The sequence below is a fragment of the Siphateles boraxobius genome, unplaced genomic scaffold (genome assembly GCF_051911475.1).
Source record: "Siphateles boraxobius isolate OS27281-9 unplaced genomic scaffold, OSU_SipBor_1 22, whole genome shotgun sequence".
In the NCBI taxonomy this organism is placed as follows: Eukaryota; Metazoa; Chordata; class Actinopteri; order Cypriniformes; family Leuciscidae; genus Siphateles; species Siphateles boraxobius.
This window is the reverse complement of record NW_027508833.1, coordinates 322501-341572: the sequence shown is the minus strand read 5'-3', so window position 1 is coordinate 341572 and position 19072 is coordinate 322501. Positions and strand designations below refer to the sequence as shown.

Here is a 19072-nt window from a genome sequence, read left to right as displayed (position 1 = left end):
TATCTCCAGTTACGGCATCGTCATTCAAGACACCGGCATTGCCCACCAAGCCATTAAGAAACCCCTCTGCTTTGATGGGCAAGGCTTACTCAACGGCAGGTCAAGCGGCAGCGTGCTTACACTCTATGTCGGTATTACAAGCCTATCAAGCAGACCTATTAAAAGATATGAGTGAGGGGGATGAAATTAGTGCTGACGTAATTCGAGAATTACGTCAGGCAGCAGATCTATCTCTCCGTGCCACCAAGGAGACGGCCAAATCAGTGGGCCGTTCTATGGCAGCCATGGTGGCAACGGAGAGACACTTATGGCTGAATTTATCCAACATGAAAGAAAAGGAAAAATCTTTTCTCCTGGAAGCCCCACTTTCAACTGCTGGCCTCTTCGGTGACTCAGTAAATTCGGTCATTGAGAGGTTTCAGGAAGAGAAAAAGCAGGCGGCGGCGCTCCAGAAATTTCTCCCACTCCGTGTTCATGTCTCCGGGGTTGCTGGGCGGGAGCAGCCCCGGCCATCGAGTAGTTCCTCACATAGGGCGCAACAAAAACAGAGCGTCGCATCTCGTGCTCCTCCTCAGCATAACTGGGATGAAACGCGGCACTCTCAGATGAGGTCGTCTAGGAGCAGGGCTGATCTGAGGACAGTTATCATTGCCAAGAAGGCCTCGTCAAAGAAGTCGTCCTGACGACAAAAACGTCAGGATGCTGAGGGTGGTCCCCACCTAGAGGGGAAGGTGTTCGCCGCATTACACAGTGCCCGTTCTCTCTCGGTGCCCTCAGGGGCCCGTTTTGCCAACCCCGCCTGTGTGCTGGGGCGTAGACGGTCCCGAGTTTGGTTTGCGGACCTAATTTCTCTCCTCGACGCCTCTCCTCTAAAGATTCCGATCAGGAGGGACCTTCTCTCTCAGGCGAGTGGGTTGATTCTTCACCCCCGCCCAGAACTATGTAGGTTGTGGGCTTGGCCTCTGAGGGGGCCCAGCTCATAGAATCTGGTCTCTCGACTGAGGTCGTTGAGACCATCTTCCACTCCAGAGCTCCGGCCACTAGGAAATTATATGCCTTGAGATGGAAGATGTTCACATCTTGGTGTGGGGAACACCAGTTGGACCCAGTTAAATGCCCGGTGGGTGCAGTGCTGGAATTCCTTCAGGAGCGTTTCTCCACAGGGTTATCCCACTCCACACTGAAGGTGTACGTGGCAGCCTTATCTGCTTACCACGTCCCTTTAAGTGGAGCATCTCTCGGGAGACACCCACTTATAACTCGTTTCCTTCGTGGCACTTTGAGGCTGAGGCCAGCAGTTTGCACGAGGGTGCCGACCTGGGACCTTGCGGTTGTTCTAGAAGGTCTCTCTCTAGCACCGTTCGAGCCCATTGAAGAAGTTTCTGAGAAATTCATTACTCTAAAAACTATCTTTCTTCTTGCTAACTCTTCATTAAAGTGAATAGGAGATATTCAAGCTCTATCGGTCTCTCCCTCGTGCTTGGAATTTTCACCCGGCATGGTTAAGGCTTTCTTCCTCCCTAGACCGGGGTATGTTCCCAAGGTTCCAACTAATGTTGTCAGGCCTATTGTACTGCAGGCTTTCTGTCCTCCTCCCTTTTTGACGTCGAACCAAGAGAAACTAAATCTGCTCTGCCCAGTTATGGCTCTAGATGCTTACGTCCGCAGAGCTGCCCTGTGGAGAAAATGTGAACAATTGTTTGTTTGTTTTGGACCCCCTAGGAAGGGCTGTCCTGCATCTAAGCAGAGGTTGAGCAAGTGGGTGGTCGAGGCCATCTCACTTGCCTACGAGTCTGCCGGTCAGCCTTCTCTTTTGGCTGTCCGGGCTCATTCAACCAGGAGTATGGCTGCCTCTAAGGATATTTTGTCAGGAGTATCAATTCAGGACGTTTGCGATGCGGCAGGCTGGTCCTCACCGCACACATTCGTAAAGTTTTACCATCTTGACTTCAGCTCCACTCCAGGGGCGCAGGTGCTTTCGTCCGAATGTGCGCCTTGACTACACACGACGGACACTTGCTCGTATGGCGACGTTGGTATTAGCGTTCCCACAGCGTTTCACGCAGATCGAGTTCCCTGTAAGGGAACGTCTCTGGTTACGTATGTAACCTTAGTTCCCTGAAGGGAACGAGACGCTGCGTGTCTGTGCCATACTCCCAGCATGCCCGTGAGCACTTGCTTCAGTCTTATCAGAAGCTGATGCGCTTGTGTTTTGGGGGTGCTTATATAGTTTCCTGGTCGATGACATCACCCGCCTATGACGTTCCGTCTCGCCATTGGACTGATTTCATACGTGCTTCATGACGCACTCACGCAGGGGCGTTCCTACAGCGTTTCACGCAGCGTCTCGTTCCCTTCAGGGAACTAAGGTTACATACGTAACCAGAGACGTTTGCTATTGGCTGATCTTATGTGAGTGACAGGTTGCCCCGCCCTTGTCAACAGAGAAGAGAAGAGATGCTGCAAGAGGAATTCTGATTCAAGATTACCAGGAAAAATAATGATGTGCACCGATAAATCATTTATAGTATACACTGCAATATTTGATAAAAAAAAAATGAAAACAAGAATCGTCCATTTTGATTTCATGCTGACTCTAAGGGCCCTATCATACAGCCGCAGCTAGCTGTTTTTGCTAGTTTCAGCCTGACACAGTTATCATTTTCACGTCCTGCGCCACGCTGTTTAAATAGCAAATGCATTTGCGCCCATCTGTGCGCCCATGGGCTGCTGGTCTGAAAACCAGGTGTGTTCAGGTGCATTGTTGGCACGTTGATATTTTGAGGAACTGAAACAGACATTGACCAACTGATGCCTGGTATAAAGTCAATGGCGAAATATTTTTTTGTTATTTAAAAAGGCATACACTCTGCTTATTACACACACTCTGCTTATTAGACACATTCGCTTATTACACACACACAGGGACACGCAGCAGCACACAAACATGCCAAATATTAAAAATAAAAGGATTACAATGTAAAATAATAATATTGTGTACATAAAGATATGGTGGAATCCGCTGTGTCCCGTAGATGTTCTGCTTGTGCTTTAACCTCACACACACACACAAACACACACACACACACACACACACACACACACACACACACACACACACACACACACACACACACACAGCTTTAACCCCGTGCACGAGCAGATCCGTTTCCTCACTAAAGAAGTGTTCAGTTCACGTTACGCCCAAAACACACTTATTACTCATTAAGAGAATAGAGACAACCCTTTTAGACCATGCGCCGGGAGCATCGACAATTTTCCCGTCGTTAAACTAGCAAAAGTGCGATTGCGCCATGAGCTAAAATAGGGCCCTAAGTGTGACATGAGTGTCTTAATACTTTTTTGAAGGCCACTGTGTTTGTAGAGATGATTAGACAGAAAATAACAGCAGTATTTTCTGTGTAACTGATACAGAAGAGCGTGAAGAACATGATGACCATGATGAACAGGACGAAGAGAAGATGAAGAACTCCGATGAGGTGAAGTAGCCTATTTAGTGTTTACTTCTAACAGGGATCCAGAAATGCACGTTTTAAAACCTAAATCAAGCATACTAGCGTTCAAAAGTTTGGGGTCTGTAAGAATATTTAAGGTTTTTAAGTCTCGTCTGCTCATCAAGGCTACATTTATTTGATCAAAAATACATTTAAAGCAGTGAAATATTATTATAATTTAAACTCACTGTTTTCAATGTGAATATATGTTAAACTGACATTTATTCCCGTAATCAAAGCTGAATGTTCAGCATCATTACTCCAGTCTTCAGTGTATCAGAAATAATTCTGATGATTTGATGCTCAAGAAACATTTCTGATTATTATCAATGTTGAAAATGTTTATTTTTCAGGATTCTTCAATGAATCAAAAGTTCAAAATAACAGCAATTATTTAAATAGAATCTTTTGTAACATTATAAATGTCTTTACTGTCATTTTTTTATCAATTTAATTCATCCCTGCTGAATAAAAGTATTAATTTCGATGAAAATGGACTTTTGAATGGTAGTGTATACTTCAGTGAAACTGTTGCTTTTCATAAGTAATTGTTCGCTAAATGATGAATAATGACTCATAAAGACACATATTTCTCTCTCTCTCTCTCTCTCTCTCGCTCTCTCTCTCTCTCTCTCGCTCTCTCTCTCTCTGTCTCTCTCTCTCTCCCTCTCTGTCTCTCTCTCTCAGGACTGCAGAGTTTAATCTAAATCTGATATTCTCCATTTCCTCTCAGGGTACCGCTGGACAGGAAGTGACAGCATACGAGGAGATGTCCGCCCTGGTCAACTACGTACAGCCCAACAAATTTATCTCTTTTGAGAACGCAATTAGTGAGTCACACCTGATCTTATTTTATAAGTGTATATTTATAAATATAATAAATACGCCTAAAACCTCCTCTGATGCAATATTACACAACTAACTTGAACAAACAATGAACAAATAGACATTTTCTAACTAATGTTAACCAAATTAATAAATGTTTCCAAATATAGGCTATTGCTCCTTGTTAGTTTATGTTGGCTAATAACTATATTAACATGCTAATGTTAACGGTAGTCCACTTTAGCCATATCTATAACTAAGCAACTACTGTACGTATTTGTCAGCTAACTCCCATTAGAGTATTAGTAAACTGGTAGGTTTGGTTTAGTAGAATAAGTTGAAGTTGCAAAGTCATTTACAGTCTTTTAATTAAGAGTTATATTAAAACATATCATACATTTTTATAAAAATAATAAAGCCTGAAAGTACCAGGACAATCTTTTTATATATAAGTCTGATTGTGTTTGGCTGAAATAAGAAAGTCATATAGGATGGCTTGAGGGTGAGTAGGCTAAATCATGGGCTAATTTTCAGTTTAGGGTGAACTATCCCTTTAACAAAATTACCTTATTGCAAAGTGTTGTAAATCTAATATGTTTAAATATGCTATATAATAAACTGACCCTGTTGTTTTTGCCTTCTGTGCCATAATGCTGACAAATTATGTCTCTGAACTCCTACTTTTTAAAGGGTTTGATCTGTGTTTTTACCATCTGATTCTGTCCAAATACAGAGAAGAACAGGAGTTATGTCATATCTTCCTTCGTGGAAACCAAGGGAGAGAGTTTGATCGCGAAGAACGCTGTGGACTGGGTGGAGTATCCTTTACATTTCCTCTGGATTAGATATAAATGATTCAAAGGTGTTCCCTTTCAGGAACGTCGAGCTGCGTGAAACGCTGCGGGAACGCCTCTTGCGTTGTGCGTCATGAAGCACGTATGGAATCAGCCCAATGGCGAGACGGAACGTCACGAGTGACGTCATCGACCAGGAAACTATAAAGCACACCCCTGAACACAATGGCGACAGCTTCTGTTGTCTTCAGCAAGCGCTCTGTGTGTGAATCTGTCCCTGTGTTTTTGTCTGTTCATAGTGATTGCTAGGCAGGAGTTTTTCACTTAAAAAACTATATATATATATATATTCACATATATCAGTATGACGACCGAGCAGCAATACAGAAAGTGTGTTCCCCCCTGTACTCGTTTTCTCACGGGTAGGGATACACACGATCTGTGTGTTGTTTGTTTGGGAGTGCAGCATGCCAAGTCAGCTATCGAGGGGGCTGATTGTGAGCATTGCGAGCGTTTTCCATTAAGAACGCTCCGCTCCCGCCAATCACTCCTCGAGGAGAATGGTTCGGTTCGCGCTCCCCACGGCTCGGGTCTCGCTTCTGTCGAGGCAGAGCGGCGGCGCCTGTCGTGGGGATCGCAAATGGATCTGTCAGCAGGGTTTGAGACGGGCTCTCCCTTATCTCAGCCTTTACCTGCCAGTTCCAGTGCCTCAGTTCCGGGTGTGAAAGCACGCATTGCGGTTTCTTCCCCCCAGGCTGAGGCACCAATACTGCAGCTATCCAGTTCTGAGGAGCTGGATGTTGTGAGTATTGAGACAGGGGATGTTGAGGACTCGTCACCTCATTCCCCTGAACATGAGGAGCTTATGGAGGTGCTCACTCTTGCTGTATCGAAACTAAGCATTGAGTGGCCAGCTGTTAGGCAGGAATATGTTTCTAAAAGCAAGCTTGACGAACGATTTTTGCCTTCCCGCTTTCAGCCTCCACGGCGGTGCCTTCCGTTTCTTCCCGATCTCCACACCGAGGTGTCGAGGTCGTGGAAGAGACCCGCCTCTTATCGTGTGTTTAGCCCCCAGACTTCCACATATTCTTATATATCGGCGGCTAAGTTATATGGTTATGGGGCGATGCCCAAGGCGGAGGAGACTCTAGCTAGCCATCTTTCTGCTGAGTCTTCCTCGTCTCTTAAGAAACCAGCTTTACCCACCAAGCCTCTCAGAAATACTTCGGCTCTGGTGGGTAAGGCTTATTCGGCGGCTGGTCAGGCTTCGGCGTGTCTGCACACGATGTCAAAATTGCAGGCATACCAAGCCGATCTTTTAAAAGATATGAGTGAGAGTGAGGAGGTCAGTACTGACGTGGTACGAGAACTGCGTCAGGCTGCAGATTTATCTCTGCGTGCCACCAGGGAATCGGCTAAACTAATGGGCCGTTCTATGGCAGCCCTGGTGGCCGCAGAGAGACACTTGTGGCTTAATCTGTCTGATATGAAGGATAAAGAGAAAGCTCTTCTTTTGGATGCTCCACTTTCTCCATCTGGTTTATTCGCTGACGCGGTAAACACGGTCATAGATAAATTTCAGGAAGAAAAGAAACAAGCTGCAGCTTTTCAAAAATTCCTCCCACTTAAAGTTCATGTCCCAGGGTCTGCTGGGCGAGGGCAGACCAAGCCGTCAACTAGCTCCTCACATAGGGCGCAACAAAGGCAGAGTGTCGCGTATCGTGGCCCCCCTTCTAAACAGTGGGAACAGACGCGACAGTCTCAGGCGAAGCCTTCTAGTGGTAAGACTGATCTGAGGACATTCATTATGGCTAGGAAGGCTTCGTCTAAGAAGTCCTGACGCCACTGGTGTCAGGATGCTGAGGGTGGTCCCCACCGTGAGAGGGAGGTGTTCACCGCTTCAGACGGTGCCCGTTCTCTCACGGTGCCCTCAGGGGTCCCTTCTGCCAACCCCGCCTTCGTGTCTGGGCGCAGACGGGCCCAGCGAGCGCTTTCCCGAGGGACGCTCGCCCCCTCTGAGGAGGGGTTTAGAGCAGTCAGACCAGTCGTCCCCTGCCGGTGCGCCGTTACAGGGCGCTGTGTCTGCTGCTCAAAATATTCCAGAGGCCAGCCTCGAGAGGCTGGTACCCTTAGTAGATTTTCTGGCAGAGTGGAAAAGTCTTCCAAAAATATCTCAGTGGGTTCTGCATTCGATAGAAAGGGGTTATGCCATCAGTTCAGATCTCCTCCTCCTCGATTCAACGGGGTCCTGCCCACCGTGGTGGGCCCCGAGCAGGCTCTGGTAATGGAACAAGAGGTGAAAACGCTCCTTCAAAAGGAGGCTATAGAACGGGTTCCTCCTCCCAGCGAGGAGTCAGGTTATTACAGCCGATATTTCATCGTTCCTAAGAAGGATGGGGGGTTGCGTCCAATTTTAGATCTGCGCCTATTAAATCGTGCTGTAGCCAAGCTCAAATTCAAGATGCTTACGCTAAAGCAAATCGTGTCACAAATCAGGTCCGAGGACTGGTTTATCACGATAGATCTGAAGGACGCATACTTCCACATCTCCATCCTTCCGCAACACAGGTAGTTCCTGAGGTTCGCTTTCGGGGGTGAAGCGTACCAATATCGTGTTCTTCCGTTTGGCCTAGCTTTATCTCCCCGCACGTTCACGAAGTGCATGGACGCAGCGCTAGTCCCGCTGCGGCTCCAGGGCATTCGTATACTGAACTACATAGACGATTGGTTTATTCTCGCTCAATCGCAGCAGCAGGCGGCTCGGCATCGAGATGTCGTCCTCGCACACATCAAAAAATTGGGGTTGAGGCTGAATGCCAAAAAGAGTGTTCTATCTCCATCACAGATAACATCCTTTCTGGGGGTACTATGGGATTCTGTGGCAATGCGGGCTTGCCTGTCGCCTGCCCGCATCGCTTCGATTCTCTCAGCTGTAAAAAGAGTAAAGCTAGGCCAGTTGCTCACTGTAAAGCAGTTCCAGAGACTGCTGGGTCTGATGGCAGCAGCGTCCAGTGTTATACCCTGCGGCCTGCTGTACATGAGACCATTACTGTGGTGGCTCAGGACCAAGGGGTTCTCCCCGAGGGGAAACCCCCTCCGCGTGATCAAAGTTACACGGAGTTGTCTCCGTGCTCTGGTCATGTGGAGGGATCCTTGGTTTCTGTCCCAGGGACCTGTGTTGGGAGCTCTTTGTCGTCGTGTAACGCTAACGACAGATGCTTCCCTCACAGGCTGGGGGGCGATCATGAGTGGTCGCCCAGCACAGGGTCTGTGGCAGGACCATCATCGATTTTGGTATATAAATTGTCTAGAGATGTTGGCAGTGTTTCAGGCTCTGAAGCACTTCCTGCCAGACCTGAGAGGTCATCATGTTCTTGTCCGGTCCGACAACACATCGGTGGTCTCTTACATAAACCATCAGGGGGGTCTGCGCTCTCGCCCGTTATACAATCTGGCTCGCCGGATCCTTCCATGGTCCCAGGGGAAGCTTCTCTCATTGAGGGCGATTTATCTCCCGGGGTATTTAAATCGGGGAGCAGACATCCTGTCGAGGCAGGGGCCGAGGCCCGGGGAATGGAGACTCCACCCCGAGGTGGTGGAGCTCCTTTGGATGCAGTATGGTCGTGCCGAGGTAGACCTATTTGCGTCCAGGGAGACATCACACTGTCCACTGTGGCTTTCTCTCAGTCATCCAGCCCCGCTGGGGTTGGACGCTATGGTGCAGGAGTGGCCGAGGTCACGCCTGTACGTCTTTCCCCTGATTGCTCTGCTCCCAGGAGTTCTGGAGAGGGTTCGCTGGGACGGGGTCAGTCTATTATTGGTAGCCCCGTTTTGGCCGGCCCGAGTATGGTTCACGGACCTAGTGTCTCTTCTAGACGGCTCTCCTCTGGAGATTCCGATCAGGAGGGACCTTCTCTCTCAGGCGAGCGGGTTGATACTTCACCCCCGCCCAGAGTTGTGGAAGCTATGGGCTTGGCCTCTGAGGGGGCCCAGCTCGTAGGGGCTGGTCTCTCAACCGAGGTTGTTGAGACCATCCTTCATTCCAGAGCTCCTTCCACGAGGAGGTTATATGCCTTGAAGTGGAGGCTCTTCACTTCTTGGTGTGGGGAACACCTGTTGGACCCAGTTAACTGCCCAGTGGATGCAGTGCTGGAGTTCCTGCAGGAGCGTTTCTCCTCAGGGCTATCCCCCTCCACACTAAAGGTGTATGTGGCGGCACTTGCTGCTTACCATGTCCCTTTCAGTGGAGTCTCTCTGGGGAGACACCCATTTATAACTCGCTTTCTTCGTGGTACTTTGAGGCTGAGGCCTGTAGTCCGCACGAGGGTGCCAGCATGGGACTTAGCTATCGCCCTAGAAGGTCTTTCCCTAGCTCCCTTTGAGCCTATTGAAGAAGTTGCTGATAAGTTTATTACTTTGAAGACTATTTTTCTCCTTGCCATTTCTTCTCTTAAGAGAATCGGAGATATTCAGGCTCTCTCGGTTGCTCCTTCATGTTTAGAGTTTTCACCTGGGATGGTGAAGGCTTTTCTCCACCCAAGGCCAGGTTATGTCCCTAAGGTTCCTACCAATGTGGCCAGACCTATAGTTCTGCAGGCCTTCTGTCCTCCTCCTTTTACATTATCTGATCAGGAAAAACTTAATCTGCTCTGCCCTGTTCGGGCTTTAGATGCTTACGTCCACAGAGCTGCCCTGTGGAGAAAATCAGAACAGCTGTTCGTTTGTTTTGGACCACCTAAGAAGGGGTCCCCAGTGTCTAAGCAGAGGATGAGCAAGTGGGTGGTTGAGGCCATCTCACTTGCCTATGAGTCGGTTGGTCAGCCTTCACCTTTGGCTGTCCGAGCTCACTCTACCAGGAGTATGGCGGCTTCCAAAGCCTTATTGTCAGGAGTCTCCCTCCAGGACGTTTGTGATGCGGCAGGCTGGTCCTCACCGCATACTTTCGTCAGGTTGTATGACCTAGACCTCAGCTCCACCCCTGGGGTGCAGGTGCTTTCGGCTGAATTTAATCTTTGATTCACACAGTCGGTCACTTGCTCTTATGGCGACGTGGGTATTAGCGTTCCCGCAGCGTTTCACGCAGCTCGACGTTCCTGAAAGGGAACGTCCCGAGTTAAGTATGTAACCCTAGTTCCCTGAAGGAACGAGACGCTGCGTGTCGTTGCCATACTCCCGGCATTCCCTTGATCGACTTGCTTCAGACTTTTTCCAGAAGCTGTCGCCATTGTGTTCAGGGGTGTGCTTTATAGTTTCCTGGTCGATGACGTCACTCGTGACGTTCCGTCTCGCCATTGGGCTGATTCCATACGTGCTTCATGACGCACAACGCAAGAGGCGTTCCCGCAGCGTTTCACGCAGCGTCTCGTTCCTTCAGGGAACTAGGGTTACATACGTTACACACAGCATTTTCTTTCACGTCGGATATTGAGAAAATGTCCTGCATTTTCATCAGTCTGTTGGTTATTAATTATCATATTCAGAAAACGTGCGTGCGTTATTTTGCCTTTTTAAGAAAGCATTTTATTTATTCTTTTTGCGGTGTAGTTTTTACCTATATTTAACAGCGCTTCGTCAGAAGTACAAATACAACAGCCGTTTTTAAAATACTATCCAATGGTTAAAAGCAAAGGAGTAAACACGGTCACTTGTGGGTTGTGATGGCTGTCAATCAAAATGTGGAGCGGTGATTCCAGCGGTGGAGCGGTGATTTGTTTTAATTCACATCCTTTCTAAAAAATAAAATATAAACGTTTTTGGTAATTAATATATAATATAATATATAAGACTGTCAATGATCTAAATTCATGTTGGTTTATAATTTATTTGTTCATTATTTATTTTGTTGGATTTTAGTTGGGCTTGGTCAGAACTGTTTCAGAAATAGTGATCTGCATGATGCCTTTGGGCTCAGTGATGTTGAATTTAAATGTCATGTAAAATAAATACATGTTACGTTACATTGTGATGTAATGGTGTTTTCTAGAGGGGACTAAAGAACAAAGATTTTTTATCGGCAGAAAGGCAGAATACAAATGTTTTTTATTAAGTTAGATAAACATTATATAACAGTTTTAGCCAGGTTATGTTTTAGTGTTGGTAACGTCCCACACAAACTTATAAGCGTCCCACATTTGGGTTGTTTGATGGTGGTCAACCTCGTGCACGGGTGTCAGTGCTTTCCTATACTGATGACTGTAGATATAACAAGAGGCAGATGAGCCGTATTTACCCTAAAGGAACCCGTGTGGACTCTTCAAACTACAGTCCTCAGCCCTTCTGGAGCGCCGGCTGTCAGTTCGTGGCCCTCAATTACCAGACTATGGGTGAGTGCATCGCAGATCATGCTTTCTGTGCATTTAAAAACGCTCCACTAATAGCTAGATCAGCTCTTTATGTCAATGTTTGAGTTGTAAACATATCCTGCTGTAGATTTCCCCATGCAGCTGAACATGGCTCTGTTCGAGTTTAACGGGAGGACGGGTTACATGCTTAAACACGACGTGCTCCGTCGCAGCGACAAGAAGTTCGATCCCTTCACTGACAGGATCGACACCATTATCGCCAGCACTCTCACCATCAAGGTAACTCAGAAATGCATTGGTGCTTATATGAAACTGTAAAACAACGATTTTTTCCGACCGTTCATAACCTGCTCTTCTCTTCCGATGACAAACTTTCAGTACACTTCCACGGTCTGTTTCGTACATAAGAAACTCAGAGAAATGTTTCTACACGTGAAACATGAAGCTATAAACACAGATAGTAAATGATTTGTATGTGATTTCCATGTGATTTGGCTTACCTTAATAACAATGAAGGATTACATGAGAAATTCTAAGCAGGTGCAGCGATTCTTATAAAAGGCTATAAATAACATTTCATCAACATAATATGACCAAAACCCACATTAGATCACAATTGGAAGTTATTGCAAACACTCATTGGTGGTTTAAAGTGAGTTTTAGTTTAACTCTTTTCTTGATGTTTTTCCAAACAGAGAGATAATAAAAGAAAGACAATTCAGTGTTTGTTTCGACATATAGACCATACGGATGAAATTAAGCAGAGGTATTTCTTACCCTCTGATTCAACAACAAAAAAGAATGAAATGAAACAAACAAAAAAGGGATTATAAATGGTTGCTTCCAAACATACTAGTATATTACAGAACAAACAAGTAAGAATAATATTAATGTAGTATGCATGTACAGGGTGGTAGCAAGATACAATACAGCAAAAACTGTAAATATCACTAAAAAAACACAAAAGAACAAACTTTGCACCTTTTTTAAACAATCTAAAGTGAGTTTTGAGTAAAAGCATAAGATTCATCTCATAAATTGTAGCTCTAATGCATTTATTTCATGATGTATTTTGTCAAAAGATCATAAGAAAAGTTTTGTTGTCTAGAAAGACTATTTATAATTGGTGCATAAATGTAAATTGGGATCAAAGCGATGTGGATGGGAAAGCCATAATGCCAGAATAAAGGCTAATAGACTTAATAAAAAACAAAAGAATAATGATTTGAGAATAATGAAGATTTAAGGCAGAGGTGAGAAAGGTTTGTTGAGTGAGAACAATAGAAACATGAATGGGTCAGTTCACCTCGCCAGACATTAGACAATAGACTGCAAGAGAGCTTATACAGGGGACAATACATGTTTATTAGCCCTCTCTAAAAACACACATGACATGGTCTTACAAAATGTTTCATATTTGTACAGATAACATTTTTAGATTTGAAATGAAGCATGAGAAGGTTTTACTGTGTTTCTAAGTTTCTACACTACAGCCACATCACTTTTTATATATTTAAAATATATATTGTTAATATTTATTGTTTTTATGTTTGAGATTTTTTATGTTTACTCATAATATGAATTATTATTATGACCATTACGGTCCCACTTTATATTAAGTGGCTTTAAGTACTATGCACTTACATCGAAAAATAAGTGCATTTTACTTATTGTGTTGATGTTGTATTGTAAAACACTAGTGCTGCTATTGACGTGTGATACGGGTAAGGTTAGGGTCAGGTGTGTGTGATACGGGTAAGGTTAGGGACAGGTGTGTGTGATACGGGTAAGGTTAGGGTCAGGTGTGTGTGATACGGGTAAGGTTAGGGTCAGGTGTGTGTGATACGGGTAAGGTTAGGGTCAGGTGTGTGTGATACGGGTAAGGTTAGGGTCAGGTGTGTGTGATACGGCTAGGTTAGGGACAGGCGTGTGTGATAAGGGTAAGGTTAGGGTCAGGCGTGTGTGATACGGGTAAGGTTAGGGACAGGTGTGTGTGATACGGGTAAGGTTAGGGTTAGGGTCAGGTGTGTGTGATACGGGTAAGTTTAGGGTCAGGTGTGTGTGATACGGGTAAGGTTAGGGTCAGGTGTGTGTGATACGGGTAAGGTTAGGGTTAGGTGTGTGTGATACGGGTAAGGTTAGGGTCAGGTGTGTGTGATACGGGTAAGGTTAGGGTCAGGTGTGTGTGATACGGGTAAGGTTAGGGTCAGGTGTGTGTGATACGGGTAAGGTTAGGGACAGGCGTTTGTGATACGGGTAAGGTTAGGGACAGGTGTGTGTGCTACGGGTAAGGTTAGGGACAGGCGTGTGTGATAAGGGTAAAGTTAGGGACAGGTGTGTGTGATACGGGTAAGGTTAGAGTCAGGTGTGTGTGTGATACGGGTAAGGTTAGGGACAGGCGTGTGTGATACGGGTAAGGTTAGGGACAGGTGTGTGTGATAAGGGTAAGGTTAGAGTCAGGTGTGTGTGTGATACGGGTAAGGTTAGGGACAGGCGTGTGTGATACGGGTAAGGTTAGGGACAGGTGTGTGTGATACGGGTAAGGTTAGGGACAGGTGTGTGTGATAAGGGTAAGGTTAGAGTCAGGTGTGTGTGTGATACGGGTAAGGTTAGGGACAGGCGTGTGTGATACGGGTAAGGTTAGGGTCAGGTGTGTGTGATACGGGTAAGGTTAGATTCAGGTGTGTGTGATACGGGTAAGGTTAGGGACAGGTGTGTGTGATAAGGGTAAGGTTAGGGACAGGCGTGTGTGATAAGGGTAAGGTTAGGGACAGGTGTGTGTGATACGGGTAAGGTTAGAGTCAGGTGTGTGTGTGATACGGGTAAGGTTAGGGACAGGCGTGTGTGATACGGGTAAGGTTAGGGACAGGTGTGTGTGATACGGGTAAGGTTAGGGACAGGCGTGTGTGATACGGGTAAGGTTAGGGTCAGGTGTGTGTGATATGGGTAAGGTTAGAGTCAGGTGTGTGTGTGATACGGGTAAGGTTAGGGACAGGCGTGTGTGATACGGGTAAGGTTAGGGACAGGTGTGTGTGATACGGGTAAGGTTAGGGACAGGTGTGTGTGATAAGAGTAAGGTTAGGGACAGGCGTGTGTGATACGGGTAAGGTTAGGGTCAGGTGTTTGTGATACGGGTAAGGTTAGAGTCAGGTGTGTGTGATACGGATAAGGTTAGGGTCAGGCGTGTGTGATAAGGGTAAGGTTAGGGACAGGCGTGTGTGATAAGGGTAAGGTTAGGGACAGGCGTGTGTGATACGGGTAAGGTTAGGGACAGGTGTGTGTGATAAGGGTAAGGTTAGGGACAGGCGTGTGTGATACGGGTAAGGTTAGGGTCAGGTGTGTGTGATAAGGGTAAGGTTAGGAACAGGCGTGTGTGATACAGGTAAGGTTAGGGACAGGCGTGTGTGATACGGGTAAGGTTAGGGACAGGTGTGTGTGATAAGGGTAAGGTTAGGGACAGGCGTGTGTGATACGGGTAAGGTTAGGGACAGGCGTGTGTGATACGGGTAAGGTTAGGGACAGGTGTGTGTGATAAGGGTAAGGTTAGGGACAGGCGTGTGTGATACGGGTAAGGTTAGGGTCAGGTGTGTGTGATACGGGTAAGGTTAGAGTCAGGTGTGTGTGTGATACGGGTAAGGTTAGGGACAGGCGTGTGTGATACGGGTAAGGTTAGGGTCAGGTGTGTGTGATACGGGTAAGGTTAGAGTCAGGTGTGTGTGTGATACGGGTAAGGTTAGGGTCAGGTGTGTGTGATACGGGTAAGGTTAGGGTCAGTTGTGTGTGATACGGGTAAGGTTAGGGACAGGCGTTTGTGATACGGGTAAGGTTAGGGTCAGGTGTGTGTGATACGGGTAAGGTTAGGGTCAGGTGTGTGTGATACGGGTAAGGTTAGGGACAGGCGTGTGTGATACGGGTAAGGTTAGGGTCAAGTGTGTGTGATACGGGTAAGGTTAGAGTCAGGTGTTAGGTGTGTGTGATACGGGTAAGGTTAGGGTCAGGTGTGTGTGATATGGGTAAGCTTAGGGTCAGGTGTGTGTGATACGGGTAAGGTTAGGGTCAGGTGTGTGTGATATGGGTAAGCTTAGAGTCAGGTGTGAGGTGTGTGTGATACGGGTAAGGTTAGGGACAGGTGTGTGTGATACGGGTAAGGTTAGGGTCAGGTGTGTGTGATACGGGTAAGGTTAGGGTCAGGTGTGTGTGATATGGGTAAGCTTAGAGTCAGGTGTGAGGTGTGTGTGATACGGGTAAGGTTAGGGACAGGTGTGTGTGATACGGGTAAGGTTAGGGTCAGGTGTGTGTGATACGGGTAAGTAAGTAAGTAAGTAAAGTAAAGTTTATTTCTAAAGCGCTTTTCACAGATAAAATCACAAAGTGCTGTACACGAGAAAGGTAAAATCAAAACCTTATATAAACAATGTAAATAAAATGTATATACAGTACATATGTAAAATCAAAGTGACACTAGTTAAAACCCATCAACCAAAAGCTTTCTTGAATAAACAAAAAAAAAACTAAAAAAATTACTAACTGAAAAAAATGAAATAATAACATAATAAGAAATGTTAGTATTGTAATATATAATATATGTAATGTAATTAAACGAATCTTTCTTGAATTGTAAACGTTACTGTGAATTGTAACCCGTGTTCAGATTTACTCCGGTCAGTTCCTGTCGGATAAGAATGTGAAAACCGGAGTGGAGGTCGAGCTCATCGGTTTGCCGAAAGATCCCAAACGCAAATTCCGCACCAAATGGAGCACGACACCCAACGCCATCAACCCGGAGTGGAACGAGGAGCCGTTCGTGTTTGAGAAGGTCAGCTGCTGTAATTACTGTAATCTCATGAGTTATGAATTTTATGATGTCTTCATAAGGCTGAGGGTCTCTGTGGTGTTGATCAGATCCTGCTGCCGGAGATGGCCTACCTCAGGCTCGTGGTTCAGGAGGAGGGCGGGAAATTCTTAGGACACCGGATCATCCCGCTGGACGCTCTTCAGACAGGTGAGAACAGAACAAGGCTGTAATTAGGGATGAAACAACCCATTTCTACAACAAAAGAAAACAAAAGCATAGTTCACTAGTTAGTATACTTTATTGTCCTTTTCAGGAAATTTGTCTTGGATTTAAAGCTGCAGTAGTACACAACATACATACACACACAACCAAAAAGAAGAAAGAAAGAAAAAGTCATAACAATGACTACATCTTGCTATTTAACATATTAATAGACAGTGTTGAGAAAGTGCACTTTCTACATGAACTAGTTTAAAGTTCGGTTCACAAATTTTAAAATGAACTTGTTCAGTTCATAGTTCATACTTTAAAATTTTTAACTAGTTCATAGTTCTTTTTTTCCATATGTTGCTGTAAGCTAGTATTTTTCAAAATTATTGCCACAGCCCATATAGAACCACAGACAGCAATTATTTTATCGGCGGGCAAAGTTTGCACAGAAATGTAAGATTTTTCCCATCCTCGCCGACCTTGTCATAAACTCGTTTAAATGATCAAATGACGCCTCCTTGCTGCTTTTTTGTAACGGTTACTCTTACAAAATGGGACTCTATAACGTCTCCCTAATGGCTGATAGATTGGAAATAAAACATGGCTTGAATCACTCACTATTGTCTGTGCATTCTTAAAACCAACGATTCATAAATTGCTTGAAGTGATATGTACTCTCTTACACACATAACTTTCATTGCAGTTTTAACAACACGTGCAAGCTGTGATTTTAATTGGACCGAAAGATTGCTATACCAAGCTTGCAAACCCATAATTAAAAAAAAATCAATAATGCCGTAAGAAAATAATTGCATAACAGGCTAAGTCTTCTTAAAAAATACAATCGTAGCTGGAATTTCGAACAAAGACAATCAATGTGGGCTTTCCAAGTAAATGAACAATCAATGAGCACACCTATACTGATGTATACACCTCCTGATCAATGATATTATCATAAATGATAACTGTAATCACCTAATCTTTTTGGATCCACTATCATTTCCTTTGTTTTAGAAGCATTTACAATAAGATTATTTACATTACACCTCGGCACAAAATTCTCAATTTCTGACTGATACGCTGATATATCATAATCTTTCCCTAACAGACTCAATATCACAGTGTCATCACAGTATTTGATAATATAGTTATTCTTATTTATACTAGAGCAGTCATTTGTATATAGAGTGAACAGAATGGGAGAGAATAAAAAGCATGCTTTTGTATAATTATGACATACTAAGTAATATTTATGGCTTAAAAGAGTCATAATATCGACTTTTTAATCTCGTGATTAAGACTTAGTATGTCAATATTTTGCCTTTTTGTCTCAAAATTTACTTAGCATGTCATAGTTATGATTTAAAGTCATTATTTTGACTTTATCTCGTAATTATGATTTAGTATGCCCTAATTACGACCTTTTATCCCATAATTATGACTTAGTAAATTTTGAGATAAAAAAGAGTCATAATTATGGGATAAAAGGTCGTAATTATGGCAAACTGAATCATAATTACGAGATAAAGTCAAATTAATGACTTTAAATCATAAATATGACATGCTAAGTAAATTTTGAGACCAAAATGCAAAACTTGAATCTCGTAATTATGATTCAGTATGTCATAATACAACCTTTATCTTATAATTATAAATAAGTATGTCATAATTTTGACTTTTTTAATATCATAATTTTGACTTAAAATTATATCACAGTACGTCACAATTATTTAAAGTTATGATTTAAAGTTATAATTTTGACTTTTTATCTCATAAAAAGTACTTAGTATGTCATAATTCTGACTATTAATATCACAAGTATGATTTATCAAAGCATAATTCTCTGATGTCAGAGAGTGGATTTACATCTTTATTCATGTGAAAATCATAGCGAATTTTTTATGCACTGTTGAAAATTTTTACTGATTGATGGAAAACAAGCTAATGTGCGTTCTAAAAATTGAGAAAAAAAAGGTATCTAGAGTTATTCACTGAGCAGATAAAATAACTATAATCAATCATATTGACTTTATTTTTCATATTGACATATCATTTTCTTAAATGTTTTAAAGGCTGAAATGTGAGGTTTTATGATTTTATTTTAAAAAATTGTCAGTATGCTCAAAAATGAGGATGACAGGTAAGAGGCTAGTTCATTGCACTTTTTTGTCAATTTGTAGATTGTTTAATTCTAGTGTGATTCTTTTCCTCCAGATTTGTCGTTTGTTTATCATCAGAATTATTATAGCTGGCTCATTTTCCGAGGATTCATTGACCTGTGATGTTTTGCAGGTTTCCAGCACATCTGTCTGCGCAGTGAGAGCAACATGCCTCTCACACTGCCGTCTGTGTTCGTGCACATCGAGGTGAAGGACTACATCCCTGCAGCCTTCGCTGGTACGGCACTGGCCAAAAATCATATTTTACACTGCGCATTAACATGCCACATCAAATAAGTGTGTCAATTATTGTTTACTTGTAGATTTCTCAGATGCACTTTTCAATCCAGTGAAGACTACAAAGCCACCGAAGACAGAGGTAGAGTTAAAACAACAGCTAATAACAGATGCACAGATACTATCAATGTTCAAGTGCCCTTGAAACACAATAGTGCACTATTAAGTGCATGTG

At 44.2% G+C, this 19072-nt stretch overlaps 1 protein-coding gene across 9 annotated transcripts in view; it reads left to right on the top strand.

Moving 5' to 3' along the window:
* plcb2 (phospholipase C, beta 2) overlaps window positions 1–19072 on the top strand; it is a 60956-nt gene that overhangs the window by 22327 nt on the left and 19557 nt on the right. For all 9 annotated transcript variants that reach the window (XM_077238275.1, XM_077238277.1, XM_077238274.1 and 6 more), the window contains 9 exons: window positions 3436–3500; window positions 4249–4345; window positions 5074–5158; window positions 11333–11457; window positions 11564–11715; window positions 16088–16252; window positions 16339–16438; window positions 18734–18838; window positions 18924–18979. In XM_077238275.1, coding sequence (XP_077094390.1) covers window positions 3436–3500; window positions 4249–4345; window positions 5074–5158; window positions 11333–11457; window positions 11564–11715; window positions 16088–16252; window positions 16339–16438; window positions 18734–18838; window positions 18924–18979 — 950 coding nt within the window. The remainder of the gene's footprint in view (window positions 1–3435; window positions 3501–4248; window positions 4346–5073; window positions 5159–11332; window positions 11458–11563; window positions 11716–16087; window positions 16253–16338; window positions 16439–18733; window positions 18839–18923; window positions 18980–19072) is intronic.